This window comes from Thamnophis sirtalis, unplaced genomic scaffold, assembly GCF_051295495.1.
Source record: "Thamnophis sirtalis isolate CommonGarterSnake01/CBP01778 unplaced genomic scaffold, rThaSir2_p1.2 scaffold_8, whole genome shotgun sequence".
Taxonomy (NCBI): Eukaryota; Metazoa; Chordata; class Lepidosauria; order Squamata; family Natricidae; genus Thamnophis; species Thamnophis sirtalis.
In genome coordinates this window covers 23,386,058-23,410,418 of record NW_028261388.1, presented here as the reverse complement: position 1 = coordinate 23,410,418, position 24,361 = coordinate 23,386,058, and the positions used below count along the sequence as shown (strand labels likewise).

The window sequence follows — 24,361 nt, the reverse complement described above, 5'->3', positions numbered from 1 at the left end:
TGGGAGCTCACTCTGTTACGCAGTGCCAGGGATTCGAACCGCTGAACTGCCAACCTTTTTAATCGACAAGCTCAGCGTCTTAGCCACTGAGCCACCACGGCATCTTACTACCTAGCCAATTCAGTTTTTAGATGGGAACTTGTATTCCCCACACCAAGGTGGGGAAGAAGAGACATATATCTGAGTTTTTGAAGTGGGTGAAGGCTGGCAAATAATTGAAGATTAATAACTAGCTAATAGCCAATTTTGCTACCAAATATTAGAAGTGGCCTGACAAAAAGGAAACTACACCCAACTTTTACTCCAACTTATCAAAAATAGGTTATTCTGAAAGCAAGAGTGCCTGCCAAGAAAATGAGGCTCAATAGAGAGATATTATTTCAGGGAGACAAAAGGAATGTATTGAAAGGCTAGTACCTGCTCTTATGATTGGTTATTACCAGATTCAGCTTAAAACGGTGTTAGTGACAAATAGGCTAGCATTACATCAGTGGTGGGTTCTGGATCCTGTTCCAAGCGGTATGGCGCGTGCATGCGTTGTAGCTGCAAAAAACTCTTCCGCAAGCCTCCGCAATGCTCCAGCTGCTCGGTGGAGTGTCGCGCAGGTGCTCTACGCACCATGCGCGGAAGCACCGAAAGCTTTAAAACACGGTAAGGAACTCAGGCGGATGGGTGGGTCCTCTGAAGCACTGTACTGGAACGGTATCTGGTGCTCCAGGCAGGCTCCGGTACACCCATACTGGGAAGTACCATCTGCAACCCACCACTGCATTACATGCAACTCAACAGCCTCCTAACAAAAACAAGTCCTGCTTGGGGTAAACAATTTTGAAGATGCTATTGAACACTCAGAAAAAGTCCCAAGGCTTATTGAAAATGTTATTTATTGTTAAAAAGACATCAACCATCAGGAGCAAAGAAAAATTAACAGCAAATCTCTTGCTTTAAAATTGCAAAAAGTTCTTCTGCAAAGATTTTCTAACCCTACCAGTTTCATATTTTCCTGTTTCTGAATATATTTTGATGTGTGGCCTTCTCTAACTATAAATATGAGTCACTGTAATGTTGGATATAATCATATATCCTTTTTTAAAAAATCTAATTCATAAGACATTTGGCATTAACACAGAACAGGATACTTCTAACGTTCATTGTGCTTTTTTCCACTGAGTTGCTGAGAAACTGCATATCAAAATAAGTATAGTTTCACTTTCATTTAATATAGTTTATTTCAACCCTCACAGACACAGGTAAGAATGTTTAGAAAAACAGAAAAAGCTGTAATGTGTAAGTATTATAATAAACCAAGTTTATGTTCAACCATCATATGAGGCTCTGCCATTAGTTCACTTTGTGCAGGATCTGGAAAAGAGATTTAGTAAAATGTTAATTTAAGACAATTGAAGGCATGTTTGGCAGTAAACATGTCATTCATGCATTACACTTTGCTCTCTTCATTTAATCTATATTGAGCAAATTTAATTTATGCAGATGAAAAATAGTCTGAATAAAATCTAGTATTTGTTTCTTATATAAGAGGTAATTTCTTACAGTGTTTACCCAGGTCCAGATATCCCATACATAAATATTTCCCCTCTTTCCTGAAGACTCTACAAAATGTCTAAATTGACAGTTTCACATATGAAAAGGAATTCCACTAGATTAAATTGAAGACCTATTCTGTCCCAGCATTCCCTGATAGTAAACTACAACAACATAGTAGACAACTACAACATAGTAAACTCGACTTAGAACAAACCATTCAGTTACACCAGCACTGAAAAAAGTGATTTATAACTCTTCTAGTTACAAACTTTGCAGCATCCCCATGATCATATGATAAAAACTCGAGGCTTGGCCACTGGTTGATATTTATGACTGTTGCTGTGTCCCAGAGTCATTTGATCACCTTTTGCAACCTTTTGACAAGCAAAAGTAATGGGGAAGCCAGATTCACTTAACAACTGGGCTACCAACTTATCAACTGCAGTGATTTACTTAACAACTGTGGCAAGAAAGGTCTGCCTTTTCAGTGGCAGCTCCGACCCTCTGGAACGATCTCCCCGTGGAGATTCGTACCCTCACCACCCTTCAGACCTTCCGCGTAGCCCTCAAGAGCTGGCTATCCCGCCAGGCCTGGGGGTAAAGACTTGATCCACCCCCACCCGAATGTTGAATGAATGTTGTTTATTTTTTAATTATGTGTTATGTTATATGTCACTGTTTGTATCCCCTCCCTATAAGTTGTTAGCCGCCCTGAGTCCCCTCAGGGAAAAGGGCGGCCTATAAATAAACTTATTCCTATTCCTATTCATTAAATGGGGCAAAATTCACTGAAATATCTCACTGAACAACAGAAATGTTGGGCTCAATTGTGGTCATAAGTCGAGGACTATCTGTAGATGCCTATTAAAATGCTTAAGAAACCCAAGGGCAGAGGACAATAAATATGTCTTTAGGTTATTTCTATTACTAGCCCTCAGCCATGTACGGCCATGGATATAACTATGCCAACATGGGAATATGACCAAGTTCAGTCTTTTCTCCCTAGAACTTAAAACTCGTCCAGACATCAGAAAGTTCCTTACCGCCAAAAATATCTTCAAAACTAATGAGGTCATCATTGCCTTTTAAGATATCCAGTGCCAGATTAGAGCTGTGAAGGAAAGGCAGGCGCTGGATCTACAAAAATTTTTACAAGTTAGACATCCATATTTACTAATAATGAAATATATAAAAGGAACAAGCAAAACAGTATCAAGTTGCTCACTCAGGCTGCACTTTCTGTATTCCACCTATTTAATGTTTGAAGAAGTATGAATGTAAATATAGCATGAAATGTATTGAAAAAAGTACATTCTAAAAATATGAACTTTACCAACTTTGCCACCATACTGGAATGCTGCAATTATACAATAACTCCCCTCCTTCTTCTGAGATGTCAGCAAGAAGAAATAATTGTTCTTCAAAATAATATTTCTGTCCTGGCCTCACATTAATTTTTGTCTATATAGTTAATATGATTCTTCCATTTCAAAAAAAAATTACTGGGGGGGAAGGGTGAAGACACAATTTTTCAGGCAATAGAAATATCAGTGTTAATTAACAATATTTTATATTATACTTAAAATCATAAAATGTTCTGTGAAGAGGTAATTCCCGAACATGTAATGTCTAGTAGGGTTCTCTAAAGAATTTGAAATAATGGCTCTGCAAGGGGTGAGTGAAGCTTCTAAATTCTATGTGTACTTATCAAAAAGTGAATTTCAGTGCAGATACTGAGATTTATTCCAAATAAATCCACAGCACTAATTTATATTCAGTTTAATAATCCTGACAAAACACCTATGTAGCTACGCATTCCCTTTTGGATAAAGCAAAGTTAGGCAAAACTCAAATAAGGACTAAGAAAAAATAAACTAAAAGAATGTAGGAATAAGATATGAAGTCCAACAGTCCCACAATTATAAATCATCAACTTGGGCCATGCCAAACTTAAAGGTCCTTAATTTACATAACACAGCCAGCATTTCTATTATAAATCATGACCCGCCATGATGGCAGGACCTGATTTGATTTCTTTTTTGTGGTGGTTGTTAAGTGAACAACACAATCATTAAGCTAATATATGTATTCCAATGGGTGTGTTTTTCTAGAAACCGCCTGAAGAAGCACAAAAATAGCAACCATTGTAAATAGCAGTAGCACTTAGACTTATATACCGCTTTACAGTAGTATTACAGCCCCCTCTAAGCAGTTTACAGAATCAGCATCTTGCTGGGTCCTCATTTTACCTACCTCGGAAGGTTGGAAGGCTAAGTTAACCTTGAGCCAGTGAGAATCGAACTGGCAAACTGCTGGCAGCCAGCAGTCAGCAGAAGTAGCTTACGGTACTGTATTCTAACCATTGGGCCACCACAGTTCTTCAAATTGCAGTCATGTGATAATGAAACATTGCAATCAGCCACAAAATGAGTAGTTGCCAAGCATTCTTACTGCGGTCATGTGGCTGTGGGGGAGTGTATGCAGCCATCAGAACTCGGGTCATAAGTAATTTTTGGGGGGAGGGGCGCTGTCATAACTTTGAATGGTCACTAAGTGACCAAATGTAAATCGAGGACCACCTGTACTGTGGAAGCCCTTAACTAGTACCTGGATAGAGAAAAACAAGCTCAGATACAATCCTACCAAAATTAACTTTTTTGCCCACGAACATTTGAACATTTTGACCCATTATTTGGGGAATCCAAGAATACCAGTTTGTGAGTTACTCTGGTTAAGTATAAGACGTCCTGTTAATAGCTATCTTAAATATTATTGTGTTTTGGGGGGAAGGGTGTTGCTTTATGCCTTTGTCCTACATTTTAATTTTGTGTCATGCCATTAATTGTCCAAGATTTTTTTCAAACTGCGCTAGATAATAATAGTTCTGTAATTGTTAACTTGTGTTTTAATTTTTTTTAAATAAACTAAAATCTGGAAAAATTATTTATTGAAAATAAGCATACCTGTTTCACTGCTTTGAATTCCATTTGCAACTTTAATGGCGCATGTAGCCCTTGAATATTTCTCAGAGTTGAAAAATTCATTTTATCTTGAGTTAAGGAAAACTACCAAAAGAAATGGTGAAAACATTTTTACATTCTAGACAATCAGATGTGAATTAACTTAGTAAAAACTATGCAGAGAGAGAATGCTGTTATTTATTTTTTTCTCACTGAACAGGAAAAGAAAATCTCCTGTCCAGAATAAGAAAGCTCAAACATTCCTTTCCATTAACATACAGCTTTGCTATTTTACACCAACTGAATTCATGGTATCCCCATGTAATGAACAGATGGATGATCCAAATCTTACACAAATCACCCACCACCAATATATTTGGCACTGTCAAATTTGACTATTTTGAGAAGGGAAAAGAGATGTGACTTTGCCAAACTTTTATAAGAATCTGGGTAATTTATCTTACAAGTCTATTTCATCAGTGTACAAATTTGAATATAGTGTTTCATATAATTATAAATTTCTATCACATAAAGCTTCAGACTTAAATGTCAAAAATTTCCTGAAGGTTAAATTTCCAAAGGGTAAATCAGAAATCTGACACATTTCTAAAAGTATAATTTAATACATAGCTTTTTGCTAATGGTGTCTTTCCTTAAAAGTATTCAATGTTTTAACCAAGTATATTAAGGTAATTTTTAGGTATATTTTAAAGTTACATATAGTACGAGAAGATTTAAAAATTTTTAAAGATTTTTTAAAAATCTTAAATTAAAATTACATTAAAAACTACATTTTCTAGGTTTAGTTTATATAAATAGTTAACCTAAGTATAAATTAGAGGGAACATTATGTTAAATTACATATTAAATGCCTATTTGCCTATTAGCTATGCTGCTCTTCTCCATTTCTATTTTCCAATCCTCGAATAGTAGCTGTAGTACTAATTGACAACTACACCATCTAGACTTTCCACCTATATGCTTGCACAAATGAAAAAGGTTATCCATTTAGTCTTCTCTAACGTGATATGATTGACAATAGGAATTTTATGTTCCAATGAAATTTTCAGCTTTACTCATAAATAGCCCTAGCAGAGTTCTTGTACTCTGCTATCATTTTTGCAACTTGTACTCAAAAGTATCTATTCTGTAAATTATTGGTTGTTTAGAATATTTCAGTTAATTTTGATTTTAGTCATCAAGCCTCTAAAAGATACATTTCAGTATGGACAGGTTTTTGCATATCTATACCTACATCTACACCTATCTATAATATTCCCTTCCACTTACATTCTTCTCTGAAAGTTCCAATGGATGAACAGGAAAAAGTTCACTCTTCACATGTGGAAAGCTGCAAACAAATAAAAAGAGATACCGCATAAAATCTTATGTCAAAGTCTTGTGAATGAAGGCAAATATACATGTCAGTCTTGTTTCCTTCACCAACATTAGAAGACATTCCAAATACAGACTTTAAATTCTAAAAGCCTGAAAATCTGACAGAAACTACAATTATTTTAATTATTTTTTTCCTCATTTTTACCACTGCAATGTTCACTATACAGTATATTTCCCTTAGCACATTTATATACCACTGAAAAGATTTTAATTGTATTCCAGGAATTTACCTTGAATCGTATCACCTGTGAGATAAATAGTTCTTGTAGACAGGTAATCCTTGACTTAAAACCATTTGTTTAGCGACTGTGCAACAGCAAAGAAAAAGGTGACTTATGAGCTGTTCTCACACTTATAACCATCACAGCATCTCCATGGTCACGTGAGCAAAATATGGGTGCTTGGCAACTGGCATGTATTTATGATGATTGCAGTGTCCCAGGGTCATGTGATTGCTATTTACAATGTTTTTAGCCAGCTTCTGACAAAGTCAATGGAAGCTGGATTTGCTTAACAACCATATGATTCATTTAACAACTTCGGTGATTTCCTTTGATGATGGCAAGAAAAGTTTGTAAAATCCAGCACAACTTGCTTAACAACCAATTAACAACAACAATGCTTAACAACAGAAATTCTGGTCCCAATTGTAGTCATAAGTCAAGCACTACTTGACTTATTTTTCCCTTAACCAGTGAGTTTGATGTAGTGGTTTAGGCATCAGGTTAGAAACCAGGAAACTATAGGTTCTTATCCCGCCTTAAGCACAAAGACATCTGGGTGACTTTGGGCTACTCGCTTTCTCTCAGCTCTAGGAAGCTTGCAAAGGCAAGCCGATTCTGAAAACCTTGCCAAGAAAACTATAGGAATACAACTGAAGGATTTCCCCCCACCCCCATGACTGATAATATTTAAGATTTAAGCCTTGTTTTGCTTACTCTTTTTTTAATTCTTTTTTATTTGCTAAATAAGACAGCATCTTTCATCTCCAAAAAAGCAGGATGAAAAAGCTGTGTGGAAGCTGATGTCAAAGCCCAGAGTTCTTTCATGCCCCCACACTGGCTGACTGGGGCAACTGTTTTTTAAGAGGCAGCTTCACCGATTGACACTTTTGTCTCACTGAGTTCCTCAAATACAATTTTATTTGCTTACTCTTAAGTGACCCTCTCTATCACTTCTCAGTTAGCACTACAGTGTATCTATCGTGAGAGAAAAATGAGGCATGAGTATTTCCACAGTAGATAATATGCCTGAAAACTAGGCTGACCACTCCAGAGTTCTCTGTGACATGCAGTTGCAAGTACTATATGAACGCAGTCAATGTTATTTTATAAAATAACATGGTGTGTGATTCCAAATATTCAGTAGCCTAGTCATTCACTTATTTTACCACTATCAAACCTTTGCAGACACATATATTCCACAATGATTTGGTTACTCAGGTAAAATAATTCCAAAGAGACAGTGCTACAGAACTAGTAAGACAAAATGAGCTTTATATTTGTAGAGTCATACAAATGTTTTTGCTATCAGTCTGGTAACAAAGGAAGTCAGCTTCAAAATTTTCTTTCACAGAAGTCTCACTCATTTCCAGCATGGTAAAACTATACACACTTGCATAGACCCCTTTTCCTAGACAACAAGGTGATGGAAAATTGTAGCTATCTACTACTAATAGAAGGAACTTTTCACCTGATTCAAGAAAATGAATTGGTTCCTTTACCTAAACAAGTTGGAAGCATTCTGGAGAATGTCTTAGGACCATAATTCTGTGGAAATAATCTACATATTAAGTATTTATTAGAACTGGATAACTGGATTTAAGTTCTAAAAGTTATTAAATATTTTTACTGTAAGAATAAGGTAGAGTGATATTTGGAAAAGGAAGTATCCAGCCCACAAGTGACAAATGGACTCCATTCCTTTGAAAGTTGAAGATGGTTTGCTATCTTGATCTTGAACACTTCTATTAAGGAGTTGAAGTTATAGCTATACTAAATGACTGAAAATCTGGCATATCCAAATAGATTTAAGTTTGTTTATTGCAAGCAAAGAAAAATAAAGATTGACTGGAGCTTGGGAATAAACTATTCCCACACTATTTTTCACAAAAGTACACAAAGGTCAGGCAGAAGCATTTGTGATCATTATGATTTGATCTGATTACACAGGAATTTTCACCCTGATATTTCTATAAACCTCTGGTACTTACCCTCTGTGCATCACATCATGGCTTTCAAATGTTCCACTAGTTGAGAAATCAGGAACTGAAATGCAGTCCTTCAGCTGAGATCCAAGCCCTCTGGTATTCTTAAATAGAAGAAAGCTATTATTGTAGACAGGCATTGTTCATTTTAATACAATTAAATTCTGTGCACCTGAGACTTCAAACTTTGCAATAATTGCTTGTTAAATACAGGTAGTCCTTGACTTACAACCATTCATTTAGCGACCATTCGACCTTACAATAGCACTGAAGAAAGTGACGTGACCATTTTTCACACTTATGACCTTTGCAGCATTCCCAGGGACACATGATCAAAATTTGGATGCTTGGCAACTGGTTCATATTTATGATTGTTGCAGTGTCTTGGGGTCATGTGATCCCCTTTTGCAAACTTCCAACAAGCAAAATCAACAAGAAAGCCAACTTAGTTTCTTTGTTAACAACCATGTTGCTAACGTAACTGCAGTGATTCCCTTAACAACTGTGGTGAGAAAGGTCATGAAATGGGGCAAAATTCTTAACTCTGTCACTTAGTACCAGAAGGTTTGGGGTCAACTGTGGTCACAAGTGGAGGATTACCTATAGTTGACAGCATTCAAAGTTAGGGTTAATGCAAAACATTTTAAACCTTTTTTCCCCTGTTTACTACATTTTTAACACTTGTAGTAAATCTGGGTTGTATCACTAAAGCTATAACAGTTTTGATCTATTCTGTTTTGTCCTAGTAATAAATGAAGGTAAAGCTTAGTCTATAAATTGTTTGGACCTAATAGTATAGATTAGATGCTTTGATAATTACTAAATTTACACCCGTGCAACTCATCACGTAACTAGCTGTTCTCTGACTTGCTAAATCAATTACTTTGGTATGCAGGCTGTTCTTAAACACTTCTTGTGACTACAATTTCTACAACAATTAATATGTGACAAGCCTTATTGGAATTACTAAAATCTTTGTATAGAACAATACAGAAAGAAACATTTTTATTGTATTTTTATCCATACATATACTTGGTCAACTCAATATAGCAAACATAGTACTCCATACAACAATACAATTTAAACCTTTGTTCCTGCAATCTGAGTAAACATACTTCTATCAAACTGTAAAAATCAAAGAGAGTTCAGCAAGGGACTTGCCACAATGGCAACAATTCTTTCTACGTTTAAACTATCTCTAAACATTCTCACTTCCAGGAAGATGAAAGGAGCATAGGAACCATAAATTTGGGTTAGTTACTAAAAAGTTTGAGAGAGAGAAATTATATTTGCACTTCTAGCAGCCAAGTACTATATCTATCTGATAAACATCGGAGAAGGGACAGAGGAGGGAGAAGAAAAAAGAGAGGGAGAGTTGAAAACTCAGGGTTATGGAAAATGGTTTACTTACAACAAAAATCCATTATAAAACAAGCAGAGTATATAAAGAGGGAAAATACTTACCATACCTTGTAGAAATAAGATCTGTAATTAAGATAAAGAACAAGACTCCCCAATGCTTTACCTATTTAGTGACAGGGTTCCCCCTCCTCCAAATATATTAAATATTCCCATAAGATTGTACATAATTCTAAGGACTTGTTCACTAGAAACAACCATACAATGAAATAAAATTAAGACCATATAGCAAACAGTCATGGAATATATAGAACAGACTAATTTATGAACTGACACACAGGCTGATGTTATACTATGAAGCCAAGATTCCCACAAGTATTAGCAACACTTGTTTCCTTTCCCACCATCAGCTTTTCTTGTTTATTTTAACTGCACCTCATTTGTGTCTCTTTCAACCAGTCTGCATGGGTTATTGCACCACATTATCCTGACATGAATCTCCAGGCATTTCCTTTGCCCAAATACACATCTCTATTTTACAAATATTTAGAGTGTATAAATTTAAAATGAGCTGACCTATTAAAGCACAAGGTCTGAAACTGGCTAGATTAAGTAAATAAGAGGCTGAACTGCAGGAAATCCTTCCAACAATGACACTGGAACTAATGTGCTATTGCTTCCCTGTGGAAGTGAAATATTTGCAAAGTAAATCCTGCAAAAATCTTGCCAGGAGACAGCGATCCAGCAAAAGTAACCAAGAAGGGTCTGGTCCCAGGGCAAAGTGAATGGTTGCCATTGTTTAAAAGCTGCACTTTCATTAACGCCAAGAGTGATGCTACCATATTTAATATGTAAAATGTCTTTTTATACATAGCTGCTTGGAAATAAATCATCTCCACAATTTCTGGCCTCTGCTGGACTTTTTTTTAGAAATCAATTCATTTCATTCTTATGTTTAGTTGTTCATCCTAGTGTGATGATTGTACCATACTGTTTGTTTTTCTCCATAAATAATGCAAGTGTTTTAATTATTGGATCTTGTCACCATAGTTTTAATACTATTTTATTAATTGTGGTGTATACATTTATTTGCAACTGTTTTTTTAAGCAAAATCCATATAAAATTACAAATATCCACATCAGTTCAATACATCTTCTCTAATACTAACAACACTATCATCAACATATACTTTTGTATCTTCCTTATAGCCACTGCAAATAATGGAACTTGTTATATTTTCATCTGTATCAGTCAACAGAAAATAGTTTTTTTCTTCTAAACTAGACTGATTCAGCTGGATTAACAAAGGCAGAAGAACCAATATCTGCATACAGATGTTATTTCCTAATTTATATCCAGCCTTTTCTCCAGCAATAATAGTTGTGTATACAACATTCCCTCTTCTATTTTTTCCCCATAGGCTTAACCTGTGAGGTAAAGTGGCCTGAAAGAGAGTGGCTGGCCTAAAGTCACCACATGAACTTCCAAAGATGAGTGTCTACTTGAACTTGGGTTTTCCCAACCTTAGTTTAATCTCTTTGGAGGATTATCATTTTTCTATCACTGGCGCTTTTTCAAGCATGCATGCAATCATATTTCTTGGCTACAAAATGCATTTGAAATGGAAAGCAGAGCTAGATGTAAACCCTGCTATCAAACCTACTGTATCAATCCAATTAGTATTGTGAAGTCCGTGTAATTTTTTTGTCAAACCCACGTTGATAAAAGATCAATCTCCCTTAAGCAATATAAAAGAAAAACAAACTGACAAGTAACAGAATTCCCCCCACCACCAAAGCAGCATTCTGCTGCAGTTACACCACTAATAGCAGCAAATGAAAAAACGAAACCTGAAGATGTAGCATAGCCGCCCCGAGCCGCGCCTAAAGCCTGAATACACTGCTGAAATAAATATTAAATCGCGATCTTTTTACCCAACGATATCCTGCAGAAATCTAGAATTTGAATTAACCGGCCAAGAAAACCCTCGTGCTAGTTAAGAAAGGAGAGAGAGGCAGAATCCACAAAATTGGGGAAAGACCCCATGTGACAATGTAGCCCCCCCATATGGACTCTCGGAACCAAGGTACCACCAGGCCTGCTTCTGATAACCCAGAATCCCGTCGGGGAAGCCAGGGATAAGCCAGCATTAAACATTAAGGTAACCCCCCACCCACATTCCCTAAAATCCCGGTTCTGTCCGGCCATCGCTCCACAGCACGCGAGAGGATCTTCCCACATCTCCTTTTCTGGCCCCCCCCCGGGATTCCTCCTTTTGCCCACCCACCCCGCGCGCGTTTTTTTCCCCCGTCTCCCTTCAACTCCACAACGACCCTCCCTCACCATCTTTGCAGAGTCACCGGCGGCTGCTTCCTTCCGCAGGCTCCAGGTGACGAGAGCGCGCGTTGACGTCAAATACGCCCGCCCCGACGTACACGAAATTCTCGCGCGACGGTTTGGGAATGAGTTCGGAGGCGAGGGGGGGCGGGGCTTGGAAAGCTCTTCTACCCGCCAATAGGAGGCGGCCGCTTGAGGGCAGAAAGTTGTTTTCTAGTGTGCTGTGTTTATTCTCACTTTGTTTACGGGTTGGGAAGTTAAGCGTCTCGACTTTACAAATTATTGCAGTTATTATTAGGTGGTTTCTATTTCTGATAGTCCTGCTGGGACGTTTTCTCACAGTTGCAGCCCCTGGAAGGTCAAAATAAAAGTGGGGAGGAAAAAGTACCTTAAAAGAGTTGCATTATCTTTTTTTGTTGTTGTTTAATGATATGGCTATGGTTTCCCCAGTTGCAATATATGGCTGTGAAGGTTGGACCATAAGAAAAAATTGAGGCCTTTGAACTGGTCCTAGAAAAGACTCCTGCGAGTCCCTTGGACTGCAAGGTGATCAAACCGGTCAGTCCTGGAGGAGATCAACCCTGACTGCTCTTTAGAAGGCCAGATCCTGAAGATGAAACTCAAATACTTTGGCCGCCTATTGAGAAGGAAGGACTCACTGGAGAAGAGCCTAATGTTGGGAAAGACTGAGGGCAAAAGAAGAAGGGGATAACAGAGAATGAGGTGGCTGGATGGAGTCACTGAAGCAATAGGCGTGAGCTTATATGGACTCCAGAGGATGGTAGAGGACAGGAAGGCCTGGAGGAACGTTGTCCATGGGGTCACGATGGGTCGGACACGACTTTGCAACTAAAAACAACAAATTATTTGAAGTCACCATCTGTTCCATTACTAAAAAATTCTTACTGTTGTGAAATGTTTCCTGACATTAAATCAAAATCATCTTCCTTATAGTTTACATTAATTGTTTCTTAGGATACTGTATATTTTGCAGCAACTCTAAAACAAGCCAGTTTCACGTTCAACATTACAGTCCTTCGGATATTTGAAGACAACTATCATGTTTGCCTGCCATTTTCTCTTTCCCAGCCTAAACCTTTAGGCAACTGTTTCTCATACCTTTCTTACTCCAGTGCCTTCCTTTATGATAATTGGTTGTTCTTTGGATATTCTCCAGGGTTGTCATTGTCCTTTTATTGACATTTCTTTTCTGAACTATGAAAAGGTTAATATATTTACATCCGATACTTTATCAAAATTAGCATGTGAATGGATAGGTTTTTTTATATACAATACAATATGGTGTAATTGAATGTTATTGCTGTAGTCCTTTGTGTGCGATATATTTCTGAAGTTATCACCACTGTAAAAAATGAAGCCTCATTTCCTTGAGGTTTCATTATCTAAATCCAAAAAAGAAATAGCAGAGGTAGAACAGCATAGAAGGAGCTTGAAACCAATCTTGACTTCACTCTTTGGAACGAGCTCCCCGTGGAGATTCGTACCCTCTCCACCGTCCAGGCCTTCCGCACTGCCTTGAAGAACTGGCTCGCCCGTCAGGCCTGGGGATAAGAATCGCTACCCCGCCCGAATGATGAATGGATGTTGCTTATTATTTTATTATATGTTGTTGTCTTAATGTTGTATTCCCCTCTCCCTGGTTTTCTGTGAGCCGCCCTGAGTCCCCTCAGGGAAAAGGGCGGCCTACAAATGCTAATAAAACCTATATAAAACCTATATAAACTCAACAAATGCCTTTTTTTTTGAAGGGCAGGGGATAAAATTATGAAAGAAAATAAAATGCCCCATTTATCATGGGAGTGCTCTAGAATAATAAATAATGAGTGAATAATTTCTTGCCTGTCTTACAACCATTAATTTAGCAGTAGTCCTTGACTTACAACCATTTTGTTTAGTGACTATTCAGAGTTACAATAGTACTGGAAAAAGTGATTTATGAGTGATTTTCAGACTTGGTCATATGATCAAAATTCGAATGCTTGCCAATTGGTTCAGATGTATGATGCTTCCAGAATCCTGGGGTCGTGTTGCAGGAAGTTAAAACCCATCCCTCTCCTAGAAGAATGAAATATCCTAGGAAATATTGAAAAGGCAGAATATTATATTTCCCAGGATGTGAAAAGGGAGAAACATGTTATTAAAGACAAAGTAGCTCCCTGCCCATCACCCTTTGTCAATGGGCCATTAAGATGTCCAAGCCAGTCTATTCTAAAGAGTTCTCCCCTTCAGCTCCAGGGGGATGGGATTAAGGCATGATAGTATTAGCCCTTTACCCAACTCACCACATAGCATCTGAGAACTCAACCAAACCTGGATTCAAAACATAGCCTAGAGAGTTGCCCTTGCATGGCCCCATGGGAGTCTGACAACCAATCAGAATACATTTCTTACACAGGAACAGGAAACAAAGGTGGGGCTGAACAGATTATAAAAAGCCCAGCAAGCTCCTTCCTCTCTCTTCTTCTTCACCCAACATTGAGGCATGTGATCACCTTTTCTGTTCATGACTCAAGCCATGTGATCCTGTCAACCATTAAACCATCTTTCCAAGCAGCCTCCATGTCTTCAGTGTCTTTTTCCCCACTTGGAGCTGAACCTAGAAGGGCATTTCTTCCAACAGTGTGATCACCTTTTGCAACCTGCTGACAAGCAAAGTCAATTGGGAAGCCAGATTCACTTTATAACTGTATTATTAACTTAACAACTGCAGTGATTCACTTAACAACTGTGGCAAGAAAGGTTGTAAAATGGGGCAAAACTAACTTAACAATTGTCTTAGCAACAGAATTATGGGCTCAATTGTCATAAATCGAGGATTATCTGTAGATACCTACTAATCAAATGACAAGAGTTTTTTTAATTGGGAATGAGCATCAGTATGAGACATTGTCTTTTAGCAAAATATTTTTATATAGTGCATCAGTTGTTATGCTTCTTTTCTTTGCTCACAGCCTCTAATAACAGAATTTTGTTCTGTTGTTTTGCTTAGCATGATCTGCATGCCATACCTTAAAATGCTTAGTCATATTATAATAACGATTGATCTTTGCCAAATAGTAGAGTAGAACAACTTAATACCTGATACTTGAGTGTATTTTTTCTATACACTTATATTTTGCAAAAAAAATAGCTTAATTAATGTAATGGATTTTTTATTAAAAAGTATGGAATGTTCTTAACTTTCTGCTTAGCTAATTTCCTAGAAAAAAGGTAAATCTTTCATGTTTCTTATATTTGTGTTTGTTGTTCAGGATGTGAAACATTTACATTTCAAAGTTGTCCTTGTAGATGTAGGATATAGACACGACACCCTCATTACACGTACATAATTGACCTATGTTTAGGCTATATAACAAAAGAATGTATTGTTGCAGTAATAATTTGGTTTCCCTTAAAAGCAGACTTCCATAAAAACGTAACATGCTAAATATAAATAGTGAGAAAGTTTTGCCAATAGGTTTGTTCCCCTTCCCCCCCCACCTTCCTGGGTTTGCTTTCTTTTAATTCGTCTTTGAAGTTTATAAGGTAGGCAATAATTTTGTCCAAGTTAACAGAGTAAATCGAACTGAGCTCAAAGTTCTTACCTCAGAATATGTTTGTTTGTTTGTTTGTTCATTCATTCCTTCATTAGCTTAATATCCTGTGTTTCTTCGGTTCCACCACAAAACCGCGGTAGACAAAATCGCGGTCGACGAAAGCGTGTATGTGACGTCATCACAGCGCGACGAAAAAGATCGAAAAATGTAAAAATAAAGCGAAAACCTTACCCTAACCCCCCCAAACCTAACCCTAAACCTAACCCTAAACCTAACCCTAAACCTAACCCTAAACCTAACCCTAAACCTAACCCTTAACCTAACGAAAAACCTAACGCTAACCCTTAACCTAACGCTAAACGTAACACTAACGCTCTAAACCTAACCCTAACTCTTAACCTAACCCTAACCCTAACCCTAAACCTAACCCTTACCTTTATGTGAATCGGCTTGCTGTAATTTAATTTTTATTTCAATTTTTCGATCTTTTTCGTCGCGCTGTGATGACGTCACATACGCGCTTTCGTCGACCGCGCTTTTGTGGAACGCGGTTTTGACGGGTTTCTTCCACAAGCTAATTTAAGCAGTATATATAAAACCCTCCCATTAAAAAACGCAGAATGACATTAACCTACACAACTTTAATTCAGAAAAGTTATAATGGTTTGGATCACCTGCTTTTACCAAATAAGATTGAATTTGCATTAGTTTTGTAAACTATTGAATCAGATCTAGCCCAGTCTAACAGATAGTTGTTTCTGTTCATTCTGTTTAAAAAACAAACTCTTACTGTGTTGGATACCTTCTGTTGGAAATGACTTGAATCATATGCTAGTCTTCTGGTAGATGGCACTTATTTATCTATTTATTCAATTTGTATGGCCACCCATCTAATCTAATTTGGGAAAGGGGAGCAGGCTGCTCTACCTCTCGGCATCCCTGCAGGAAGCAGGCACCTTTTTTGGAGTGGCCACCATGAATTGTGTTTCCAAAAATGACACCCACTTGCAAGACAGAGCCACACAGCCTTCAGGGATACCAAGGGGTGAAGTGGCCCACTCTCCTTACTCAATGTGATTTCCAGAGTTTCAGAATGTGCATCGGTGAAGGACAGCAGAAAGCTCCACCCCTTGGCATCCCCAGAATCCCAGGAAACAGCACTATTTTTGGAGAGGCTGCAATGAATTGTGGCTGCTCCACAAATGGTGCCAATTTCTGGAATGGCCTTCAGGTGTGCCAAGATTGGAAGTGACCTGTTCACCTTCCCCAACATGAAGCTTCAGAGATCTACAGAAGATAAGTGTGCAATCGATGATAGGCCGGGGGGGGGGCAATGGGGTGGGGAGCAGACCCAAGGCCTACAGGGACCCTAAGGGACAGGAAATGGATTGTGGACTGCTCCAGGTTTCCCACTTAACTACTGCATTGGGGAAAGCAGGGATAGGGGTTTTTAAGCAAAGCATTTGTGTGTGGGTCGCTTAACAACTATCACATCTTGCAACTATAATGGGCAGGCTTCATTGCACTCCTAAGTCATGTGAGTAAGGTCTGCATATTTTTTAAATGTTTACAATAGTGTAATAAAAAATAGGTACCCTCCGTGTCTTTTAACTTGTATCTAGCATAATCTTTATGTTCATAAAAACAATAGTGTCAGCCAAGGAAAATTCTCCAGGACTGATAATAGTCAATATACATAGTTAATTATGAAGATGGTAACTTTCAAAATGTATGACTTGTTTTAAGCAAGTAGATTATGCTTCTTTGCATGAAAATACATAAATTCAAGCATGGACATTGATTTTAATAAGTGTATAATTCTATTTGGTAATTTATATTGTGTTGACTGATACATGATAAGTAGCTTTAAGTTTTCAGACAGAATTGAGGACAAAAAAAAGGATACTTTTGAAAAAGATGTTGTAATACAACTTTAATAGTACAAGTGATAATGGAAGTATTAATTTATTTTTGCAATGTCAGTAAACAACCTGTTTTTATTTACACACACACACACACACACCTATAGAAAAATAATTCTGTTCAGGAAAATTTCACCTGCTAAGAGAACTTTGTCAAGAATGATTCATGAACTTCATTCATGAAGTGAATGTCTTAATAAATGTATTAGAAATAAATATACATACTTAAATAATATTTACATTATATAAATACAGTATATATAGAATTATAACTGATAGCTATTATAACAGTATATTGTACTTTGCTTCCTTTTTCCCCCTCTTGTTTTTTTTCCAGCACTTTTTTCTTCAAGGCTGTATGTATTTGCATAGTAATTTTCTTTGTGTTTTGTTCTTCTTCTAAAAAAAAATAAATTAAAAAAGTGAAAGTCTTTATTAGCATTCATGAAATAAAATAAACACTTGTTCTTTGATCCCTAACCAACCCTTTCTTGTTAATCTGTGCTACACTTTTATGTTTCAGGGCTGATTGTAGATGTAGTTATTTGAAAAGTGATTTTGTTTTAAATTATTTAGCTTTTTCTGCATATTAGATAAACACAGGCATGTTTTGCTAAAGATTAAAAATAATTTTCACACAACACTGCAAAACGTAGCAAAGATAATAATGTGTAGGCGTCAGTGTGTTCCAAAACAAAACTCTCTGGGGGCCTCTTTTAACACACTGCTACGTTAAAATCGTGTTCTGAATGCCTCAGGAAACCCCTACTTCAACCCACCCTTTCCTGAAACTGGTGAAAGTATTTTTAAAAAATATTGCAGTGAAAAAAGTTGCTGCTAACTTTACCAGACGAGATGGCTTTGTTTGATTGCTGTTACCAGTTATTTCAATTTGTGTCCAACATATCGATAATGCTACTGTTTTAAAAAATAACTTTCAATGTAAGATAAAACAGTCTAGTGGGTGAGGAAGACAGAAATTCTGTTAAGACCAACCTGGATGTTAAAGGAAAATAAAATTCTTAGTTTTAATTTTTCTAAGGCTTTCCTAAGACTAGGTGTTTAAAAAGAAAGAGACGGGGAAAACCTGATACTGTGGCCATTATGGAATCAGTTCCAAATAAGATATTATAAACTAACTTTATTTACTGTTTGGTACCTCAGCTGTCAAGATTACTATAAAGTTTACATCTATCGTATAATAGCAAAAAAACACCTTTTGATTATAGCCAAAAGAAAACCACCCACCTCATAACTATTTGCTTGCTTGTCTCAGAATTCTGTTATTTTTGCTTTTTTGAGGCAAATGGCAATGTTGTATATTATACTTACTGCTATTTTCCCTTTACTTAATTAAAATATTCTTTCAATTCAATTATAGTGAAAGATTGCCAATACAAGTTGAATTTTGTACGTAACACAAATTCACATAAATAGATTCAGCACATCATCGAGAAGCAGAAATATGTAAGATATCTATTCTATTACAGTGAAAGCAAAATATGTGGGGTGTCATATTTGAAACGATCACTAGAGGTTGCTCCATAGCTAAATACTCTACACCTTTGGCAGGATTGTAAATGTCTACCTGATAATAGCTGTTTTCTCAACATATACATAGAAGGTGTCCTGTTTCAGGTGTATTTGCCAGCTGATAATAGCAATTTACTGAGAGCTGAGAAGATGAAAGACAGAAGAGGAATGGAATGTATATCCAAACAGTCTCTTGGAATAAAAGCTTGCCTGGGTAGTTTGCTTCCAACAGGAATACACAGAAGCAAAGACAAAATCCAGTCCAAAATTCAGCGAGCCAAGGTTCATTAGCCAATCCAAAGGTTGGAAGTTCAAGATTTTCCAAATGAAGAAAATACACAGGAACAACACACCAGAACAGGCAGTCAGATTGCTGTTTCTAACAGAGAAACATGGATCAGGATTACCACTTCAATCAGGCTGCAGCCAGCTCTCTTTAATTAAGAGAGTTATTTCCTTGCTTGGCAAGGAGCCTCACTGAGGCTCTTTACCCTATTCTCTTCTGTACTTGCTGAGTTTGAGAGCTTGGAAGCTGTCATCCTCTGACTGCTCCAGTTTTTCTCATGGTACCTTTGTCAGGGGATTCCTGTCTTGGTGTCCCCTGAGGCTCTTGTTCCAATGGTTCAACTACAGCAATTTCTTCAGAGTCAGTATCAGAGTTTGAGTCCTGGACCATTAGAGAAGGCAGATACAAAGGCTTTTGGTTTGCTTTTATAAATGTTATTAATTTTCATTATAAGATAAAAAATATAGATAAAAAACAAAAATTAGAAGCTAAGGGAAAGAGAAAAGTGCAAAAGACTAAAACACTTTTTTCTAATTTTTTTCAGTGCAGAAAATAGAGAAACAAAAAACAACCTCAACATTTTGTTTTATATTTCATAACATTTTAAGCCATTTCTATAACAAAATTGTTCTAATGATCAAAACCTAAGATCACAGTTTTAATTTTTTTCAGTTTCAGGCAAAAAACGTCCAGAAGTGGTTTCCAAGTAGAAAAAAACTAGATATTCTCCAAGTAGAAACAACTATATTCTCTTTAATAAAAATAGTAGTTTTACTATCTCCACTAACTGTCACATTTACCATGTATTCTTACATTTTGAAAATTAGTGCATCTTTCTGCATATAAGATTCTTGCTGCTGTCAACAAATATAATAATAAAGTTCCGATTTTTCTTTCCAAGTTTTTTTGTCCATGAAACATAAAAAGGAAAACCGATTTCACTTTTATATTTATTTTAAGAAATTAATGAATTAGGTTAAACCATCAATGTTCCAGGTGGGATCTGACTACAAAAAAAATGAAGGGGAGCAATTATTTCCTGTGTTTTGGAACTAAATTCCATTTAATATACCCTAAAATTACAAATGCCTTGTTGGCGGTGTGGCTATTGTAATCCGGGAGTCTCTGTTACCTCGTAGGGTCCCTGCTCCGGAGCTTGTCGGGTGTGAGTCCCTGCTGATAAAGTTGGACCTCAAGGGTCAAGTGGGTTTGCTGCTAACGTACCTGCCTCCCAACTGCGTTGCAGCATCCCTCCCCTCGCTCCTCGAGTCAGTAGCCGAGCTGGCAGTTGAGTTCCCCAGGCTTATAGTTCTGGGGGACTTCAATTTGCCATCGCTCGGTGAACGCTCTGATGGGGCGCAGGAGTTCATGGCTTCCATGACAGCCATGGGCTTGACCCAGGTAATTCGGGGCCCAACCCATGCAGCGGGTCACATGCTCGACCTCGTATTCCTCTCGGAGCAGTGGATGTGTGATCTTGGTCTGAGGGGTAATGAGATCATACCCCTGTCGTGGTCAGACCACTGCCTACTGAGGCTTGACTTCCGGAGGCCAAGCCCCCACCGTAGGGAGGAGGAACCGACCAGGTGGTTCCGCCCCAGGCGACTTATGGACCCATTGAGGTTCCAGACGGAGCTTGGGGTCATTCCTGATACTCTCGCCCACAGTTCGGCGGAGACTCTGGTTGCCGCCTGGCATTCGGCGGCGTCGGAGTCTCTTGATCGGATTGCGCCACTACGGCCCCTCCGGGTCAGTGGATCCCGGAGGCCCCCTTGGTTTACCGAGGAGCTCCGGGAGAAGAAACGCCGGAGGAGATGCCTAGAGCACCAGTGGAGGTCCGATAAGTCCGAGGCGAACCGAGCACTTCTAACCACCTGCACCAAGGACTACGTCCGAGCATTAAGAACTGCCAAAAGATCTTACATTTCTGCCTTGGTTGCGTCCGCCGAGTCACGCCCAGCCGCCCTGTTTAGGATAACCCGCTCCCTCCTTAACAGGAGGGATGCGGGAGACCCCTTGCAGGGTAGGGCTGAGGACTATGCTCAATTCTTGGCGGACAAAATAGCTCGGTTTCGGTCGGACTTGGACTCCACCGCAGTAGATCCAGCCGAGACACAGGAGGACCGCTTGGGTTGAGTTCCAGGATGTTGCCTCTGGGGATGTGGACAAGGCCATTCGAGCTGTAAGTGCCTCCACCTGTATTCTGGACCCGTGTCCCTCCTGGCTGGTTGCCAACAGCAGGGAGGTGACACATGGCTGGATCCAGGCGGTCGTGGAGGGGCACTTCCCCGCCGTACTTAAAACGGCGGTGGTGAGACCCCTCCTGAAGAAACCATCCTTGGATCCAGCCATTTTAAACAACTTTCGTCCTGTCTCCAACCTCCCCTTTATCGGGAAGGTTGTTGAGAAGGTGGTGGCCTTCCAGCTTCAACGGGCCTTGGAGGAAGCTAGTTATCTTGACCCCTTCCAGTCCGGCTTCAGACCTGGTTACAGCACAGAAACCGCTTTGGTCGCATTGACCGATGATCTCTGGAGGGCCAGAGATGGAGGCTATGCATCCATCCTGGTTCTCCTTGACCTCTCAGCGGCTTTCGATACCATCGACCATGGTATCCTTCTGCGACGACTGCGGGAGGTGGGAGTGGGAGGCACTGTTTTACGGTGGTTCTCCTTCTACCTCTCGGACAGGTCGCAGTCGGTGTTGGTCGGGGGGCAGAGATCGTCCCTGAGGCCCATAACATGTGGGGTGCCACAGGGTTCGGTCTTATCCCCCCTACTATTTAACATTTACATGAAACCGCTGGGCGAGATCATTCGGAGGCACGGGATAAAATACCACCAATATGCGGACGATACGCAACTGTATCTGTCCGCCCCGTGCCAACTCAATGAAGCGGTGGACGTGATGAACCAGGGTCTAGAGGCCGTTAGGAACTGGATGAGCGCTAACAAACTGGTACTCAACCCGGACAAGACCGAGTGGCTGTTGTGCTTCCCTCCCAATAATTTGGCTAATGTACCAACACTTAGGCTGGGGGGTCAAATTTTACACCCCTCAGATAGGGTCCGCAACTTAGGAGTCCTCCTGGACCCACAGCTGACTTTTGACCACCAGCTGTCAGCTGTGACCAGGGGGGCATTTGCCCAGGTTCGCCTGGTCCGCCAGTTGCGGCCCTACCTAGACCGGGAGGCTCTCACAACAGTCACTCGAGCCCTTGTGATCTCTAGGCTGGAATACTGCAATGGGCTCTACATGGGGTTGCCCTTGAAGTGCATCCGGCGACTACAGTTAGTCCAGAATGCAGCCGCGCGAGTGATAGTGGGCGCACCGCGGTTCGCCCACGTTACACCTGTCCTCCGCGAGCTGCACTGGCTACCTGTTGGTCTCCGGGTGCGCTTCAGGGTACTGATGACCACCTTTAAAGCACTCCATGGTAGTGGATCTGGGTACTTGAGAGACCGCCTCCTGCCGATTACCTCCCTTCGACCAATTCGATCGCACAGACTGGGCCTCCTCCGAATCCCATCTGCCAGTCAATGCCGACTGGCGACCACACGGAGGAGAGCCTTTTCTGTTGCAGCTCCGACCCTGTGGAACGATCTCCCCGCTGAGATCCGTACCCTCACCACCGTCCAGACCTTCCGCGCAGCCCTCAAGATCTGGCTCTCCCAGCAGGCCTGGGGATAGGTTCCTAATTCACCCGCCCGAGTGTTTGATTGTTGAACGAAAGTTGTGTTTTACTATTTTTTTCTTTGTTCACATTTTGTTTTGTTTTTGATGTTGCACTTCCCTCCCTTGTGATTGTAAGCCGCCCTGAGTCCCCTCAGGGAAAAGGGCGGCCTATAAATTTTAATAAATTCAAATTCAAAAATTGCAACTGCATCAAAATACTTACTCTTTAGTATGCAATTAATTATTCAGAGATCTTTTACAAGTATTATTATCATTCCTCATCTCATATTTGCACATCTAATATTTTATTCCTAAGTGCATATATTTATTAAATTTCATTCTGTTACTTGCAGCTCATTATGTGTTCTATCAAGAATAGTTTTTAAGTTTATTTCCATTCTATAGAACAGGGGTGTCAAATTCCAGGCCCAGGAATTCTGCCAGTGAAAACGGAGCTGCAGCCCTCCTGAACTCCATTTTCACTGGCAGAAGGTTACCAAAGGCAGTTGCAGCCAAAAATGGAGCTCGGAAGCCCGTTTTCACTGACAGAGCGCTCAGACCACCACAGGCATGAATGACAACAAGCTGGCCATGCCCACCCTGGCCATGCCCACCCCTGCCTCCCAAGGTCAAACACAACCCTGATGCAGCCCTCAATAAAATCAAGTTTGACACTCAATACTCAAGTTTGAGTATTAGTCAACCAATCCAATTGTACTATATACCATCTGTAAATTTTATAAGCATTCTATTTATTCTCCCAAATCATTAATGAAAATATTTTTAAAAAAATGGATTAGGACTGATCCTTGTGGTACTCTATGTGAAACAAGATTTCAATTTAATTAGGAACCATAGATAAGCACTATGGAGCTTGTCTATAGGAGTACTAGGAGCATAGATAAGTATTATTTTCAAGCCAAATGAAATCAACACACTATAAAGGAAGTTACGTGATCAGAAAAATAGGTTTAATCAAATCTTTATTATGGTCATAAACCATCATAAAATGTGTTAAGGTTAGTCTGAAAAGTTTTGTTATTGGCAAATTCATGTTGATTTCCAGTCACTACTGCAGCGTTTTCAAGAGTGATTTATAATCTCTTCTAGAATCTTCTAAATATCATTAAGGAAATAGTCATATACTATATTGAAACCACCTATTCCCTTCCAAAATAGGATAATATTTGCCTTCTACTACTCATTTGGCATGTTACCATTTCTATACGGTTTCTCAAAAATACCAAATAATGTACAGATTCCATCAGACCAACAGCTAGTTTCCTTAATAGATTAAGCGCCATTCATCTGATTCTCTAGATTTAGATTCGTTCAAATTAAAAATCCTCTGATCCTGTTTTTGTCGATCTTATGTTTCAGACCTATCCATCCATCCTAGTGGAAAGTGAACCAAAAAAGCAGTTAAAGTGCTTCAGTTTTCAATTGGCATTTTGCTTTTTTCATTAAGCAGCTGGTATACTGCTTTTTTTTTTTTGCCTCTTTCCTTCCCTCTCCCTCTCTCAGGAGAGGTTCTGATCTTTCAGTTTTCTGTAGAACAGTGTACATTCCCAAGTTATCTAGACC

General features: G+C 39.0%; 1 protein-coding gene across 1 annotated transcript; it reads right to left on the bottom strand.

The window, feature by feature from the left end:
* Positions 1-867: 867 nt before the first annotated feature.
* Positions 868-11,911, bottom strand: POMP (proteasome maturation protein). Its single transcript, XM_087721252.1, has 6 exons — positions 11,813-11,911; positions 8,116-8,213; positions 5,796-5,856; positions 4,509-4,610; positions 2,589-2,682; positions 868-1,362 (listed from the first exon to the last, which is right to left on the bottom strand). The coding sequence occupies exons 1-6, from the start codon at positions 11,813-11,815 to the stop codon at positions 1,295-1,297; spliced, it is 426 nt and encodes a 141-aa protein (XP_087577378.1). The 5' UTR covers positions 11,816-11,911; the 3' UTR covers positions 868-1,294.
* Positions 11,912-24,361: the final 12,450 nt, after the last annotated feature.

Excerpts from the sequence above, each read along its gene's own strand:
- POMP (XM_087721252.1), bottom strand. Across the intron at positions 4,611-5,795 it reads TGGAACTTTCAGAGAAGAAT|TTTTCCTTAACTCAAGATAA; the intron begins GTAAGTGGAAGG and ends TTCTTTTGGTAG. Across the intron at positions 1,363-2,588 it reads TTTTGAAGATATTTTTGGCG|ATCCTGCACAAAGTGAACTA; the intron begins GTAAGGAACTTT and ends TCTCTTTTCCAG.